This window comes from Fistularia commersonii, chromosome 33 (genome assembly GCF_037954325.1).
Source record: "Fistularia commersonii isolate RoL2024-O1a breed Wild chromosome 33, RoL_Fcom_v1.0, whole genome shotgun sequence".
In the NCBI taxonomy this organism is placed as follows: Eukaryota; Metazoa; Chordata; class Actinopteri; order Syngnathiformes; family Fistulariidae; genus Fistularia; species Fistularia commersonii.
This window is the reverse complement of record NC_141316.1, coordinates 3,567,674-3,583,264: the sequence shown is the minus strand read 5'-3', so window position 1 is coordinate 3,583,264 and position 15,591 is coordinate 3,567,674. Positions and strand designations below refer to the sequence as shown.

The window sequence follows — 15,591 nt, the reverse complement described above, 5'->3', positions numbered from 1 at the left end:
AATATCCACGTTGATCTTTTGCGCGCCCATTTGTGATTTTAGAGCCGCTGCGTTCGCTCAGGCCCGGTCCCCCGGCTCACGATGACACCGCGGGCTAAAATAAACCATCTGAAAGCTCCTAGGCTTATAACCCTTCTGCAGCGTCACGTATTAGGTGGGCAGAGGGAGCTTGACTTTTAAAGATAATTCCGTTCCAATTTGGCTGCTGCTAAAAACCCTCTCAACGAAATGAAAAACATTTCGAAAGAGAATGAGAAAATATGAAACACGCCGGCAGGGGTTACGCAATAAAGCGATTAGCAAAGCCGACGGCGTTCTGTGTTTTTATTTGCATTTATGCCTTTTAAAGAATCACGATGAATTTATTACTAATTCGGTCTCATTTCAAATTCTATGTGCCCATCATTTCTATCAGCCATGACAGCAATATATTCAGAAAGTTAATTACAGACATCTGGGAAATGAGGTGTCAATAATAACCTTCATCGCAGAGGAAAAGTCATTGCACAAATATGAGGTTTGGACCGCAAGCCAAATGACGTGTTTTGAAAGGAATACTTTGACGGTTTAAGATCGGGCTCATTCAGTTGATTTGGCAGCGGTGAGATCAGAAGATTGACTTCACTCGCTGTGCATTTAGCGCAAATGTAAACAATTAGCTCAGCCTATTATAAAGTCTGGACACAAGAGGAGCCGTTTGCCTCGCTCTGTCTGCGGGAAACAAACTGCAGGCCAGGATTTCACCGCGTAGCCAACTAGTTAGATCACCTTTCAAACTCATTAAGGATATCTCTTTAGTTTGTCCTGCATAAACCGACTCGGCGGCACGTGGACTATTTCTCGCCAGAGAGCAACCTTATCGTCCAGTTTGGATACTTTTCCGGGATGGAAATTAACCAGGTTCTCTATATCGTTTTTAGTGAGAGCACATAAATCCCGTGATCTGCAGTGTAACACTATGGAGGAAGATAGCGTGTAGGTGACAAACATTTTGGAACATAGTAATTGGACAATAACCAAAACAAATGCGGTTGGTGTCAAAGCTTAGAAGCACAGTGTTTTAAATGTAATAAGTAAAATGCCGGGTGTTATGGCTAATTGCGGTCTCATATCAATTTCCATTTGGAGGGGTTAACAGAGCACCTGACGGAACGATTCATCGGCGTAACTGAAGTCCAGACATCGTGCTTTGACTCAGAATAAAACATAAATAAAAGACACGCCGGTTCCAAATTCCGATCGAGACTGGCTGAGAGGTTTCTCCGGCGTTCGAAGCCCCGAGCCTGTTTGTGGTCTTCAAGGTGTCGCTGGATCAGAAAATATACACCACGTGGAATGTTTGTACTCCTTCCTGACCGCGATAACTGCATGTGATGGGCCCATTATCTTAAAACACTTGGAATGAAAGGCGGGTGTCAAGATAGATCTGAGATGACTGAGATGAAATCCAATCTCGGTAGATCCATCTCGTTGCCGTCAGTCCCCTCTCACTGCTGACCTCATAATTGTTTGCGTAACAGCAATCCAAAGCCCTCGTTTGCAGGCCCGGCTTTTTTCAGCGACATCTATTCCATGTGATACTGCTTTAGTCCACGTTATGCCATTTTCTAAAATCCACCTAAAACGTTTTGTGGTGTTTTTAAAGAAAAAAAAAAACAAACATCACACCTACAGATTATAACCACTTGCCCCGGGTCTACAGCAACATAATAGTCTGAGTGAGTGTCTGTCGGCACGGTTACATAAACAATTACCCATTCCTGAGTGAGACTTCTACAGAAACTGACTGTGAAAAGTCAGGGCCTCCAGACATTGAAAAAAAACAGCACCGCTGCCATATTTAGAAACTTTTTGCAAAAACATTAGCGGGGAAGACAAGTGAATGGAACATCTACAATGCTCAGTGAGACAGAGCAGAACATTGAGTCCATTCTGGCCTTGGGAAACGTGACTGGGCTTCACAGTTGAAATAAATGGCTGGTCGCAATAATCATTAACATGTTACCGTTGTTTTGGGATGGCGGCATAAAGACGTCCTTGCTATCAGGTGGGTTTCCACTGCGCTAAAAACAGAATTATTACAGTGCAAGGTGGCAGCTTAGAACTGCTGCTTCATGTGTTTCGGTGCCAGTCTTAACCCGCCCGTCGTTCTGTCTTCCAACAAAAATAGAAGTATGTATACCAAAAACAGGCTTCACAGGGAATCTGGCTGGAGAATATTTGAATATTTGAGCGAGTAGAAAAGAAATACACATTTGATTGTATTTCCTTGGGAAGTATCATATATACCTCGGTGGAAAATCCAATCGGGCACATTTCGAACACTCCTGAAAGTATTCTCAGGCTTGTAATGAAGGTTTCAGCTGTCGATTTGCATTTAAAAGGCTATTAGCCTTGGGTAGATTTCTGTTTGTATTTCTAATTATAACTGGAACACATGAGGGGCAGAGAGCTGCTGTCTGAGTTTGACTCAAGCTGGTCATTCAGCTGCATCCACCGGAAATTTTTCAATTTTGGTCCGTTTCCGTGACGTCACAGCGCTTGTCTCGTGCCGCAGTTTCCAAAGTTTTAAAGTGAATCTCCACCTCTGATTCAGTCTGTTTGTTGTCAGTTAGCATCTTAAGTTTCAATCTTAAATGATATAAAACCACAGCGCCACAGACTAAATAACCAAAGCACGATATGGATGAATAATGTTTTTACAGCAAAACTGTGTTTCTATCATTTTTTCTTTATTTTACATGCATGCCACTCACGAATCAAGATGTTTTTTCACAAAATTGTTTCAGGGTCAGATAAGCTAATCGGTGGTAATGGCGTCATGCACTGTAGAAATGCCTTTTTCCCATTGAATTCGGCCTAAGTAAATGGAGTCAGTCTTGTTGCTCAAAAAGTAAAAAAAAAAACAAGATTGTAATCTCAATGGCGTCGAGATTTTCCATGTCGAGGGAAAATAGATTCTCGCAAAAGCGAACGTTACGTGAGTCTCAATCTGATCTGTTATCGTTTACAAACAGTTATTACTATTAACAGTACTATTATGATAGTAACATGTTACAGTATCTCTATTCTATTCTATTACATTACATTGTATCAGCCAGAGGCGCTGTCTCGGGCAGCTGCCTGCCAGAGTTTCTCCTCACCTTAGGGTCTCTTGACTTGTTACTTTGGCACTTTATAATTTAATTTGTATTTCTTATTCTCCCCCCTTTTTTACAGTGTTTTTACAATTTCCTACTATTATCTATTATTGTTATGTTTTACTTGAAACGCTAGCACAATAATACCTTTGGGATAAATAAACTTGTTCTTATTCTTATTCTTGAATACAGAGTTGATCTGCAATCAAGGAGATGAACTGTTTGACAGTCCTTATGCCAATCATAGCTTTTCCCATAAAATCATTATGAAAATTATTATGTATTTCATGACTTTAAGTGTTAGTGAATGTATGAATGTGACTCTATATATGGTTATAATATAGCTGCTCACTACTGTAAGCTCCCGATCATCCACTGTCACTTCTCTGGGGGTCTCTTGGTCCAGTGTGAACAGTGGTTTGAACAAGAACCACACTTTGAATACTAGACTTGGGAACAAGAGTATTTATCATAACATGAACTTTTCTCATTTTCCACACTGTTATGTCTCTCTGCTCAACATAATTGATGCATTGTGTGAAGCCTGATGGTGCAGACAGGCTACACAATCGCACGCAGCAGGTGTGTTTCACGTACCTCCAAGCCTCTGTGGTTTCACTGTCAGTGTCACCAGTTCAACAAAGCGGCGGAGTGTGTGTCGGCTGCCTCGAGGCTGTGACTGAAGCCCAGCCTCGTCCCTGAGGTTCCCACACACACTGATCCGTGATGACAGCCGTCTGTGGAAGTGGTCTGAGGAACGGGAGAGAAGCAACAAGGTGAATCGCAAATGTGACAAGGGCTTGCAAGGATAGATCAATGGGTTTTCCTATTCCCCTGCCTGTCTGTGAAGGCCACACGCTAATTGGATGAGCAGATGAAGAGATGCTCCTCCTGATTGAAATGTTGCGAAGGACTTCAGAGAGATCATGTCTGAGTTTAACTGCATGTCGGCGGCAGTCAGAAAACAAAGGCTGCATGTTTTTATGCTTTGGACATTTTTGTGACAATTTTCTTTCAACTTGTCAAAAATAATGAAACCGTCCTGTCTGGTTCTTAATCTCCAAAGGGCATATTGACCAATGAATAATGTGTTAGCATGAAGATGAATGAAAAAAGAAAATAAAATTCACCAAGCCACCAGCTCTCACTCGACATTCCAAGGCAATTACAACCACAGAAGCAGAAAGAATTTATAATTATTAAAATTATAAATTTCATTGGCCAAATCACTGATGCTGCACTAAAGTTATACTCAAATAAAAAATGCAATTCAGCCTCTCGCCATTATCCAGGGCACATTATTTACTCATTTCTATAGCTTATCTGATATTAATACACAAGTACTGTTATATTTATCACACCGGTAAGTAGAAACTAAGTTTGAGTCAGTGTCAGTCATCATTTCGTGAAACGGCATCGTCAGAAGTGGAAAGAAAGTAGACGCAGTGGTGTCAAAAGTGTCACGCAAAAGTGAATATACCAAGTGACGGCTAGCTCAGCAGTCATCACATGACGCCAACTGCAGACAAACAGGGCAGGTGGCAGCTGACACTAACTACAGCTGAGCTGCCATAAAAAATTAAAACACACACACACTCACACATTCAGAAAGACACATGAATGCAGGTGATAAGCTATGATAAGAATAAACAGCCAGCAAATGCCTTAACCGAGCCCATATTACAATCTTATTAACTCCAATAACAACAATATGATTTATTTATGGCATTGGCATTGTTCCAAGTGTTTTAGAGCAAGGAAAACCATAAAAACATGCAAATTAAAACATGCAATCTCTGCTCAGTGCAGCCCAGCCTTGAAATGAAAGGCAAACATAAGACAGGGCATAAAGTACACAGAGAAACAAGATGAAAAAACATAGAATAAAGCCTAATAACAACTAACTATTATCAGAAAAATCGAATGTTAGAGGGGGATGATTAGTTAAAAGCAATGTGATGTAAATTATTTTTGTTTCCAGGGCTTAATATATGAATTCTTAAGCCCACCTGTTTTGATATTCCAAGTAAAGTATTCTGGACCCTGGTATGACATTCTTTATTTCTCAGATATTCACACATGAATTTTGACAATAATAATAATAATAATAACAATAATAATAATAATAATAATAACAATAATAATAATAATAATAATGCTCACATAACTGTTCGTGCCAACCACATAGCTTCGGTGAAAAGCACCTAGTTGTCATGATTTGCAAGAAGAGGAGCACTTCCCACAAGTTAGCTTAGCATATGATACTAGCAAGCAGAATATGAAGCCAAACTCCATTAAAATGAAACATTAAACGGATTGGACACCAAAGTATTTTAGGGTTTTCTTGGACCAAGGCTACTATCCATTGTAAGCAAGAAGTGGAAAGAAAGCTCCTAAAACACTTTTTTTGTTACCTCTGTTGCTGGTCACAATTTGTTTTTCTGATGTGACCCAGTAACATGCAGTGTCTTAACTGGGTCATAGTCATTTTTAGTGTCACAGATCATCCCCTAACCTCTGGCCTCTGGTGTATATCTCAGAGACTCTGGTCTTAACCGCACCGTAAATCAGGTGACGTACGAAATCACGAAACCCCGCACCGGGAATGCGAGCGCATGCACGAGGAGCGATGGTACCTGGATACAGCCCCGCCAACCTGACCCCCCTCACCCTCGACCCCAACGTGACCCTTGAACAAACGAGCATCTGGCCACGATCGCTCAGGTATACACCTTGCCATGTAAACACCAGGCTCATCATCGGCCTTTGCACTTTCTAAAGTCAATATTAGTGCATGTGCGTTTATCAGGGAAGGAGAATTGGAGCATTCACAGTTTCAACACATCCTCTTTCATCCATACCCTCTCTGTAAAACCCCCCCCTTATCCCTTCTATCAGACTTTGTGCAACCAGGAGATGTAAGCGAAAGGAGGGCCAGGCAAACCAAAAGATCTCCCTGTCATGACAGGCGTGTGCGTCACAGGTGATTGTATTCTGGTAACGGGCTTCGCAGCGGTGGCCGCAAGGACGAGACGCGACGCCGTTTTGCTTTTATCCTCCTTTTTTTGCCCGAGACACGCACGCAGCGCCGGCAAGCACGGACAGCAGTGACACAAAGGAGGTGTACGGCGAGGAGGAATAAAAAAGGGCGGGGGAGGCAGGGGAAGACAGCCAGCAGAAAACATGTGAATGGGAAACACGAGTCTGATTCCTACCATCAACAACTTTGTTTGGTTGTGTTGTTACTGCACATGGCTGTTTTGGACTGTGGGGTGAGTGTGTCTTAATCTCATTTAATCATTGTGTCAAGCGTGGTTTTTTTTTTTTTCAACAAATTGAGCTGACATTTCTTTTTTCAACACTTTTAAACGGAATTTTTGAGTTCTAAAAAGCAGATACTTTGACGCTCGGCAAGGGGCCTCCTGAAAATAACAGAGAAATAAATGAAAAGTATCGCAAGAAGAAGAACCTGTCATTTTTTTGGAAAATAAGAAAAAAAAAACAGAAATGATGTAGAAATGATGATCAAAGTCCCAGGGTGAGTGACGTTTCTTTCTATAGAACTGTATTTTTTGCACAATATTCCCGGAATCCTTATTCTGATTCCATTGATGCCACCTGAAAAACGTTTTCCACTTATATAACGCTTTCACCCATTCACATGCACACACACACACACACACACACACACACAACACTGGCCAATCCATCAGGAGCAACAAGGTGTTGAGCGTCCTGTCCAAGGACACTTTAGCATAAGGAGTTAAGAAGCGAACCGCTAACCTTCTGATAGGACAAACGCCAGCTCTACCAACTGAGCCCCATAAAGCAAGTAATTCAGCAGTAACGCCACCTTGAAAGGTGCAAAGACTGTCTTGTAGATTTGGCTGCAGAATAAAAAAAAAAACGCATGATGAGTGCAAGGTTGACATTTTTAAAAGTGGTTTTCTTCTACTGCAAGAACAAAACATCCACCTCTCTGAGAGCTATAGCAGCTGCAGAGAAACCCAAATGAATTTTAAAGAATTCCCTGAAAGTAAAAGGACCTCAGTGTTCACGTTTGTTTTCGGCCACACGCACCCGTTTCTGTTTTGGAAACACTGCAAGTACCTTATACATTTTAAAACCACCTATCAGTCACCCTCTCCATAGACAGATTCCAAATTTAATCCTCACAAATTTGTTTCTTGAAGATTAAAATCCCATCTCATTGTCATTTAATGTCATTTAAAGACATCCTCGTGGATCTAACCGACCTGCATTCAAGATTTATCGACACCGATTCACAGAAATGTATTTTGAGGCCTGCACGGACCTGCACGTCCATCAGGGGAACATGAACTGAGAACACTACCACTTCATTGTCAATTTTAGGATCATTTCAAGTTTAATGCCTGAATCGAGGGAAATGATAGAACACACAAGGAGGTCCGGACTTCCATTATATCGGACCGTACTGTGGAGAAATCTCTCTACTCTTTACAGGAGCGACGGTGCATGAACGAGTAGTTTAACTCAATCCAATTCTGAAACGCATTCGTTGATGCAGCCTTCAATTTCAGTTTGGAGAGAACAAGTAAAATAAAAAGTAGATTTACAATGATAATTTCCCCTCTCTTCAATCGAATTGCGAGAACTCCAAAGAAAATTCTGTATTAAAAGTTTTGAACAAATGCAAGCCGGCGTGTAACTGAGAAGATCTGCAACACATGCAGGGTATTCACACTCATATATAAGATATCAGATGAGTTCAACAAATGAAATGTCTTTTGAGACTATTGCGTTTTGTCTTTTTTGCATTTTGTTCAACAAACTTTGGTTTCAAAATGGGAAAAAGCTTAAGTTAGCCGCTCTCTTGCCTGGAAATATGGAAAGCAATGAAAAAGCAGACATTTTCTATGCACCAGAGGTGCCGCTCTTGCAAAGGCGTTATCATTTTCAGAGAAAGTACATTCTCGATGGTCGCGCCATTATTTAGGAGACTGGAGGAAGAGCTCCGTCAGCATCTTCCGCTTAATGCATTGCTTAGTTAGTCTGCTGTGTACTCTCCCATCGCATTTATCAAACGGGAAAAAAAGGAAACGTACAACGGGAACCCAGCCTTGCTGTGATTTTGTTGTGGTTTACTAGTGCCTTTCTGTTTGTTGTTCTTTTCAGTGTTTCTCTCTTCATTTCACATTTCCAGAAATATAAAACAGCAGCATACCAAACACCGCTTTGGAGGTGAACATGGTTTTTATGACTGATCGCAATAAAGAAAGTTGGGATTTCACACTGAGAGCGTGAAGAAGAAAGGAAATAAAAACTGTCCGCATCCCGTGTGGCGACGAGTAAGTTAAAAATAAGAACAAACGGCAAACACTGTGGCGAACTGGAAGGTTTAACTTACATACAACTTACTTACAACAGTAGTTTTGCAAACACATCTTCAAGCTGTTTTTAAATCGCCTTCAAAAGTATGGACACCTGAGTAGATGCAGAGGAATTTTCCAATTTCAGCAGCAACAACCGTCTTGTGTCGGCAGTTTCCCTTTCTCTTCATATCGAAGCCTCCCCTCGTGAGACAACTGGTTCTGACTGGCAAAGACAGTGGAAATGGGATTGAATGCACGGATTGGCCACACGGACCGAAATGGAACGAAGGAACGGTGGAACGATGCCGGCGGATTCATCCTGGTTGCCCGGCTGCTAAGTTAACCAAACTGTAACCATGGGGCACGAATAACAAACGGATCCAAACCCTGTTTGAAGGAGGATCGCATCTGGATGTTTCAACCAGCAAATCAGTGCCGAAGAAGCAATGACGGGTAGCGTCCCAGCCGCCTGGTGTGTCGGGTTGCAATGACAAACTGCGTGAAAGACAAAATGCGTGAAAGAAAAATAGGACCGGGAGATCGGTGACGTGGCGAAACAAAGAGGCATAGGGAGCGTGTGTGTTTGTACACTGTGTGTGTATGTGTGGAGGGGGATAATCCAGTCAACCATATCTGACCCTGGCAACTGTCCCTAGCAGAGACATGTCCTCTCCCTGTCAGCCAGTATAATCCTCAGCCAGTGGGGAGAAAAGCCACGCTCACCCCTGTGTCATAACTTCATGACCTGGAACTTTTTTATTGACCTCCCGGGGATTTGGGATTAAAGTGGGAGGATAATGTATGCTGGGAGTTTGAGGTTTGAAGAGGAAGTGTGTGTGTGTGTGGTATATCTGGGTGTTATAGTAATCCTGCTAGAATCTGTACTTAAACTAAGGGTGGACACACACCGGTGGCCGAGCAGAGCGACACAGAGAGAGATGATCGTGGTCATGTGGGAATATTAAGACAGAAATTATGTAAGAGGGTAAGATATACATGAGCATACACACCATCCTACAATCACCGGCCTCCCTCCCTCTCACACTCCTACGTGTGCCGAGGACGCAGGACCAGAAGCACTCGGAGGTTCATATATTATGACCGATCGCTATTCCAACCTACACACGAAGCTCAAATAGACTCAGGACTTGTAGCGTGGCATTGTTCCAAGAATCACCAGCCAATGGACACTGAGAGACTTGCAAAGGTTACATCATATATAGGGACTTTCTGCAGTAAAATAAAGGAGGGGATTTAGAACGTGATCTATGTAGGCATTGTTGTTTTTTTGGCAGAACATGAAAGTTGGGAGAAAAATCCAAAATAAAAATGTGACTTTTTATTTTGGACGATCCGTCTGAGACATTCGGTCCCTCGACAGACTGAAGAGGAAAGCTCCTCACTGAATAAACCCGCAGGTGATAAGATTTCTGCTTGTCTTCACCGAGTTTTTCAGTCCCTGTCTTTAAGGGCTTGCTAAGGTTCTTATGACAGGGGCTTTTGTGCAACTTAGCAACATGATTAGTGTTATATCACACTGATTTGTGTTACGAAACATCTACAAATGACCAAACAGTCGGTCGGTTGCTTTAAGTCCCCAATGAAATCAGAGCCTTCAAGTTACTCAAGATGTTTGTAACAGTTTTATAGCTGATTTACGCAACAGGATTCTCAAAGGTGCTGAACTTGGTATAATTCTGTAGCTGCAGTCAGAATGACACAACTGCAACTTGAGTATAAGCATCTGTCCCGCAAATTAGCATTATATTACTAACATGTCATGGTGATTTGGATCGCTCCGTGAGTGGCAAATGTCAGTCCGGTGTGACTTGTGCTCCTTTCAGTTGCTCTTCTTTCTGCAAAGAAAAAAATATATAAATAAAACTGCCAGTGGTTTGGGTAAAAATGGTCACTGGCTTCTTGTAGCTTCAGAATTTTTATCATTTTCACAGGGGCACCACCCAAAGCTGAAAGCGCGTAGTATCAGGTGAGTCACAATTTGTGCATATGGATGAGTACATATGCAGATATATAATAATTATAATTTATCCTTCATTAATCCCTGTGGGGAAATTTGTTATCTGCAGTTAATATAATAAAATGTAAATATATATCTAAATATTAGATACATATTTATGGCTAACATATATTTAAATTATATTGATATTAACATAAAAAATAAATACAAAATTTGGCATAAATACTTGATTGCATTCTAACTTGAATGAAAGACATTATAGATTTAAAAAAAAATTGCTTTCTCTGCAGTGTTTCACCTGATTGCATCTAATGTTTTATTTGTAACAAAGACACCAGCAACGCTGAACACACATAGAATGATCTATCGCAGATTGATCTGGACAGCTAAAAGATTCATTATTGTTGGCTTAAAATCCACATTTATTCAGGATAAGCTAACAATGTAAATGCCAGCTTACTTGGTCATCTGACAGGAGACCATAAGATAAAGATAAAACTTTAAGAGCCAATATGAGAATAAATTTACACTAAATGTATTCACAATATTAACCAGACGAGCAGCAGATAGGGATGTTTGGCACTTTGCTTCCATTTAATGTTAATATTGACCTTGTTGTTGCTCAGTGAAACCTCCACCAATCCATGTCTATTTCCAGTGAATGAACTGAGCAGTGCAACGGCTGCCAGAGCCTAAAAACAGCGCTGAGAGCTGGGAATGTCACTCCCTCCACTCAAGTCACTAAAACACGACAGCGAATGAAACAGTCCAGTATCTGCTTGATGTGTGGTGTGTGTGTGTGTGTGTGTGTATTCACCACAGCCTATTTTTCAACTCCTTTTTTTCCATGACAGCATTTCTCAAAAAAGATCATCACAGAGCAACACTGAGAAAAAAAGCAATTGCGCCAAAGTTTTATGTGTCAGACAAAAAATAAAATGCTGCACCCTCATCTATTATAATCAATATTAGGATTAACATCTTGAGAAGTTGGTCTGTAACTACTGTAACTCTCACTATCTTGCTGATGGACAGGAAGTGAACACCAGAGAGAGGAACTAGGTTCTTATCAGTTCAGTTGGTCAAAGCTGGAAGCTGTTAAACTATAAAATCCCTTAAACTGCTTCCAGCCAACATGCAGCCTTGGCATTTGTGTTTATTTTACTTATTTGGTATCATTACAAAAATCCTTGTGTAATTTAAAGTGATTTTTGTCTGTGGTTCCTATTCTCGTCATTGCCTCGTCCATACATATGTTTGTGCGCCCGTTAAAGGGGAGGGGGCTGTTTGATACAAACTTAGCACGGCATCTTGATGACGAGCTGAGCCTCTTACACAAGTCCATTAGTGAGCCACCAGTGAGGCCACACCCACACACACACACACACACACTCATACACACAAGGATTAGCTGTCGTCACACTAAAAGCCTGCTGGAATGAAGACAGGGTTTCCTCATACCAGGCATTGGGAACTATGGGGGGAAATGAGAGGGGACGTCAGGCGGGGCCGAGAGGTCAAAGACTGTGGAGGTTCCCTTCCACCGGGCGGCCGTCCAAACACTCGTGTACACGCAGCTGTGCATCCTGAACAAGCACTGCACTTCCTGTAAGCTGTGAGAGTCAAACACAGATGGCTTTCGAATCCGATCTTTAGTTCTGCAATCATGAATTCCGACAATTGCAGTATTCACAAACCGTGTAGAAAAATCTCTTCCACAGGAGATTCTTCTCCGCTTATGCCTTCGGCAGCGCTTCCTCTTCCTCCGCTCCGTCTTTGACCAAGGTGAAACATGACTAGATGTGACTTTCCATCTGTCTTTGCATGTCGCCGGCTAGCGTGTTCAGCTGGATGTTGGGTGAGTGAGGAGGAAGAGCAGCAGGTGCAAGACGGCCTCGAGCAAAAAGGACGAACGGTCGAACCTTCCCTCCACAACATTTTAGAGATTTACTGCCTTCACCATCAGGTGCAACAGCCATCGATTGAATATCAACTCACAGCTGCTGGGACTGATTGTATATACAGTACGGGCTTCTGAAGCAGTTGATTATGGAAGGCGCCGAATGATTAAGAAAACTAACACACCTTTAAAAGAAAAAATTTCATATTATTCGCGTGAATTATTTAAGGGTAGAGGTCCAAACCAGTGCAAAATGCATGAGGCCTCCAGGCAGAGAAAAAAAAAATCTAAATTTAGTCAAATCAGCGATGCTATGCACGCAAATATGAGGAAAACAACATGTAGAACCTTGAAGAAATTGCCAATCATCAATCAGAAGAACATGAACATCTGAAGCAAAATATGAATATATCATTATCAACAGCGACGTCCTGAAACGTGCAAAAACATACAGCAATTACTTCGAAAAGGAACAGAAATAAGAGAAACATCATCTGAAATTTTTCAGCTCTGAGACAACAATCTAAAATCAATGAAATAACGTGAGGATTTATAGTAGCATATATTCTTGCCATGTTGTCCAATATCTATAATTTATTCTTAATAAAGCCATGACGCCTGCCAGATTCAGGTAATTCAACACGATCCTGCATTAAATGATTAGCGTCGACATAAACGAATGTGATATTTAAAATGCGACACGTACATATAGCTCGGGGGTGGGGGGGTCCTGATGAGGATTTGAGACTTGCATTACTTCCCTAGAGTTAAATATAAATGAGATATTTGGAACATTCAGGAAAGTTTACCAGTGTTTTGAAATTGAACCATACTTGACATTGAAGTTGGGGACGCTTCGGTGCGACGGCGGCCCGGGCAGCGAGTCTGTTTTGCCATGTTTTCTCAGACCTGCTATATAAACATAATGCTGGTTGGATACGAGGCGGGTCCCTGATGTCGGGGGAGGCGGCGGGAGTGAGGCTGGGGTGGCAGTCGAGATCCTGCAACAGACTCCTGGAGGACAGCCGGAGTCCATCTCTTCTCTTAATTACTGTCGTCCCTGAGACCCAGCCGGCTAATAAGTACTCCGCGGCTACAGCAGGCGGGAGACTCCGCTGAGCGCGAGCAGATGGAAGGAGGGAGAGCAGCTTTCCGCTTCACAGCCAGTCCGAACAGATAGAGCTCAACGAGGCCTTTCCTGACAATCTGGACCGGGCACACACACACACACACACACACACACACACACACACACGCACGCATTATTTTTGTAAAAACACAAGCCCCGCGATGAGCTGTCCCCGGTCACAGCTGATTTGTTGGAACATTTGTCATCTCCTTCAGAGCGCCTCCATTAGAAACGCCCTTGTCATGACCGGAAGCAAAGATACGCTCTAGAAGACAGAGCACACTTGACGGGCCAGGTCTACGTTGGGATTTTTGTACTTCACGCAACATGATCTGCCAGACAAAGCAGCGTCCACGCTGCAAATAGCACCGCACTCCTCTAAATACACACAGCTTTAACCCGGTCATTGCATCTAAGTGTTTTCACTTTCTGGGAACATATGGGTTGATGAGGATCAATGGCAGATATGGGACAGTATTAGCACAGACGCTAACCCGGCTAATCGTCCTAACTTTCTAAGATGTTCTCTGGGCTGTGAACAAACACACACACACACACAAACACACACACACACACACACACACACACACATACAAGCACCGTCACCCACAACAATCTCAATCCTCCTTACTTGGGCCTGTGAATCCAAGGGCGTCCGGCGTGCCGCTCATGTCAGCGACCGTGAAAGAAAAACATTTTTCAAGGAAGTTCTGTCAGGATGAAAAGAGTTTGAGTCCTTCGGGATATCATTTTCACCACTTACTACACACAAAAAACAGTGGGAGAATAGTTGAGAAAATTACAGAAAAATAATAAAATCTATCTTGAACACTCTCCCACAGATGAAGGGGGATGCGTCAGTCGTGTAAACAGTGTTTTCTGACTTCTTCCGATTTTCCTTATTCTTCTAGCCTTTTGTAAACTGAAAATTAACCCTTTTTACCCCTGAAATTAAAGTATTTCTGCTTTCTTCCATATTTTCCAAGTATTTTTTTCAATTTAGACAGCGGAAGAAAGAAGAGCATCTTTGAATTGCGTCATAGAAACAGATTAGCTTGATGCGCACCTGTTTTTGATCAAGCATAAAAGCCCAAAGCTGAAATTATGATTCTATTCCGGTTCATTCTTAATTTAATTGTTTATTAACTGGACTTATTACCCTTGAAAAATTAAGTTAAGACACGAAATTTTGTTTGCAGTTACAAATGCATGTTTGTCTAAATGTGTTGATGACTGCTAGCAACAAGCTAATCTTTTGCCAAGAACATGTTAGTATCAAAAAATATTAGCGTCTAAAAAGCAAGATAAACCTTCCTAATGTGGACAAGATTCAATTTTATCCAGGCAATAAACCTCTTGACAACATAAGTTGTTTTTTTGTTTTGTTTTTTTTGCATCGAAAGGCATATTTTGGAAGAATTGTTTTCGGGATTTCTGTTAGTTTGTCTGTTTTGGTCTTTCAATCTGATTTCTTAGTTAAAAAACAACAACTTTTCTTTCAGAGTGAAAGCGATCTTACTTTTTGGTCTCTATTTCTCACTTTTTTTTAATTTGTTTTAATTTTTTTTTTTAAAAATCCATTTCACTTCCACAACTTTAGACTCTGGTTGCTTCTTATTTCACCAGATGCATTTATCCGATCCTTCCAAAGTTTCAGAAAAGTCACGTACCGCGTATTTTTCTGTTTGCGGGCATTATAGCCCTCAGGTCCGCAGTTCTAACCCCATCACCTCGTCATATAATACCAGTGTATATTTTGACAGAATCCACATTACTCAAGCCGTGACAATTATAGCCTGGAGCTACAAAAGCATCATCCCGTCTGATCTGGCTCAGTCTTTTCTTTTCAATGAAAAAAGAAGTAGGGTTTGTTGTCTCTGCAGCTTCGCCTCAGCCTGTTACTGACAGCTTTGACATAAGTATCAAAATAATTCATGATGCCGGTGATTCAAGCGGAGAGAGCAGTTTCCTGTTTTTCCTTTGCAGCATCAACCGGAAAAAATATGGGTAAACATTGCCAATGAATAGCGTGTCTTCAGTCACTGATCATCCCTTTCGAAGTGAGTTTTCAATCATTTGAAATACCGAAG

At 41.6% G+C, this 15,591-nt stretch overlaps 1 protein-coding gene and 1 long non-coding RNA gene across 4 annotated transcripts in view; one reads left to right on the top strand and one right to left on the bottom strand.

Moving 5' to 3' along the window:
- LOC147214709 (uncharacterized) overlaps positions 1–14,187 on the bottom strand; it is a 114,461-nt gene extending 100,274 nt beyond the window's left edge. The window contains exons 1-3 of one of the 2 annotated variants that reach the window (XM_086141038.1): positions 14,133–14,187; positions 10,270–10,350; positions 3,738–3,890 (exon numbers count right to left, since the gene is read on the bottom strand). In XM_086141038.1, coding sequence (XP_085997164.1) covers positions 3,738–3,890; positions 10,270–10,350; positions 14,133–14,172 — 274 coding nt within the window. In that variant the 5' untranslated portion in view covers positions 14,173–14,187. Of the gene's footprint in view, positions 1–3,737; positions 3,891–10,269; positions 10,351–11,933; positions 12,083–14,132 lie in introns of those variants that run through there. The other variant, XM_086141039.1, reaches the window with a different exon arrangement.
- On the top strand, positions 5,991–9,918 carry LOC147214710 (uncharacterized). Of its 2 annotated transcripts, none has more exons than XR_015104330.1 (4): positions 5,991–6,412; positions 6,536–6,678; positions 8,326–8,470; positions 8,666–9,918. It is a non-coding gene; the product is annotated as an uncharacterized LOC147214710 (long non-coding RNA). The 2 variants fall into 2 exon arrangements; XR_015104331.1 differs by having other exon boundaries at positions 6,533–6,678.
- Positions 14,188–15,591: the final 1,404 nt, after the last annotated feature.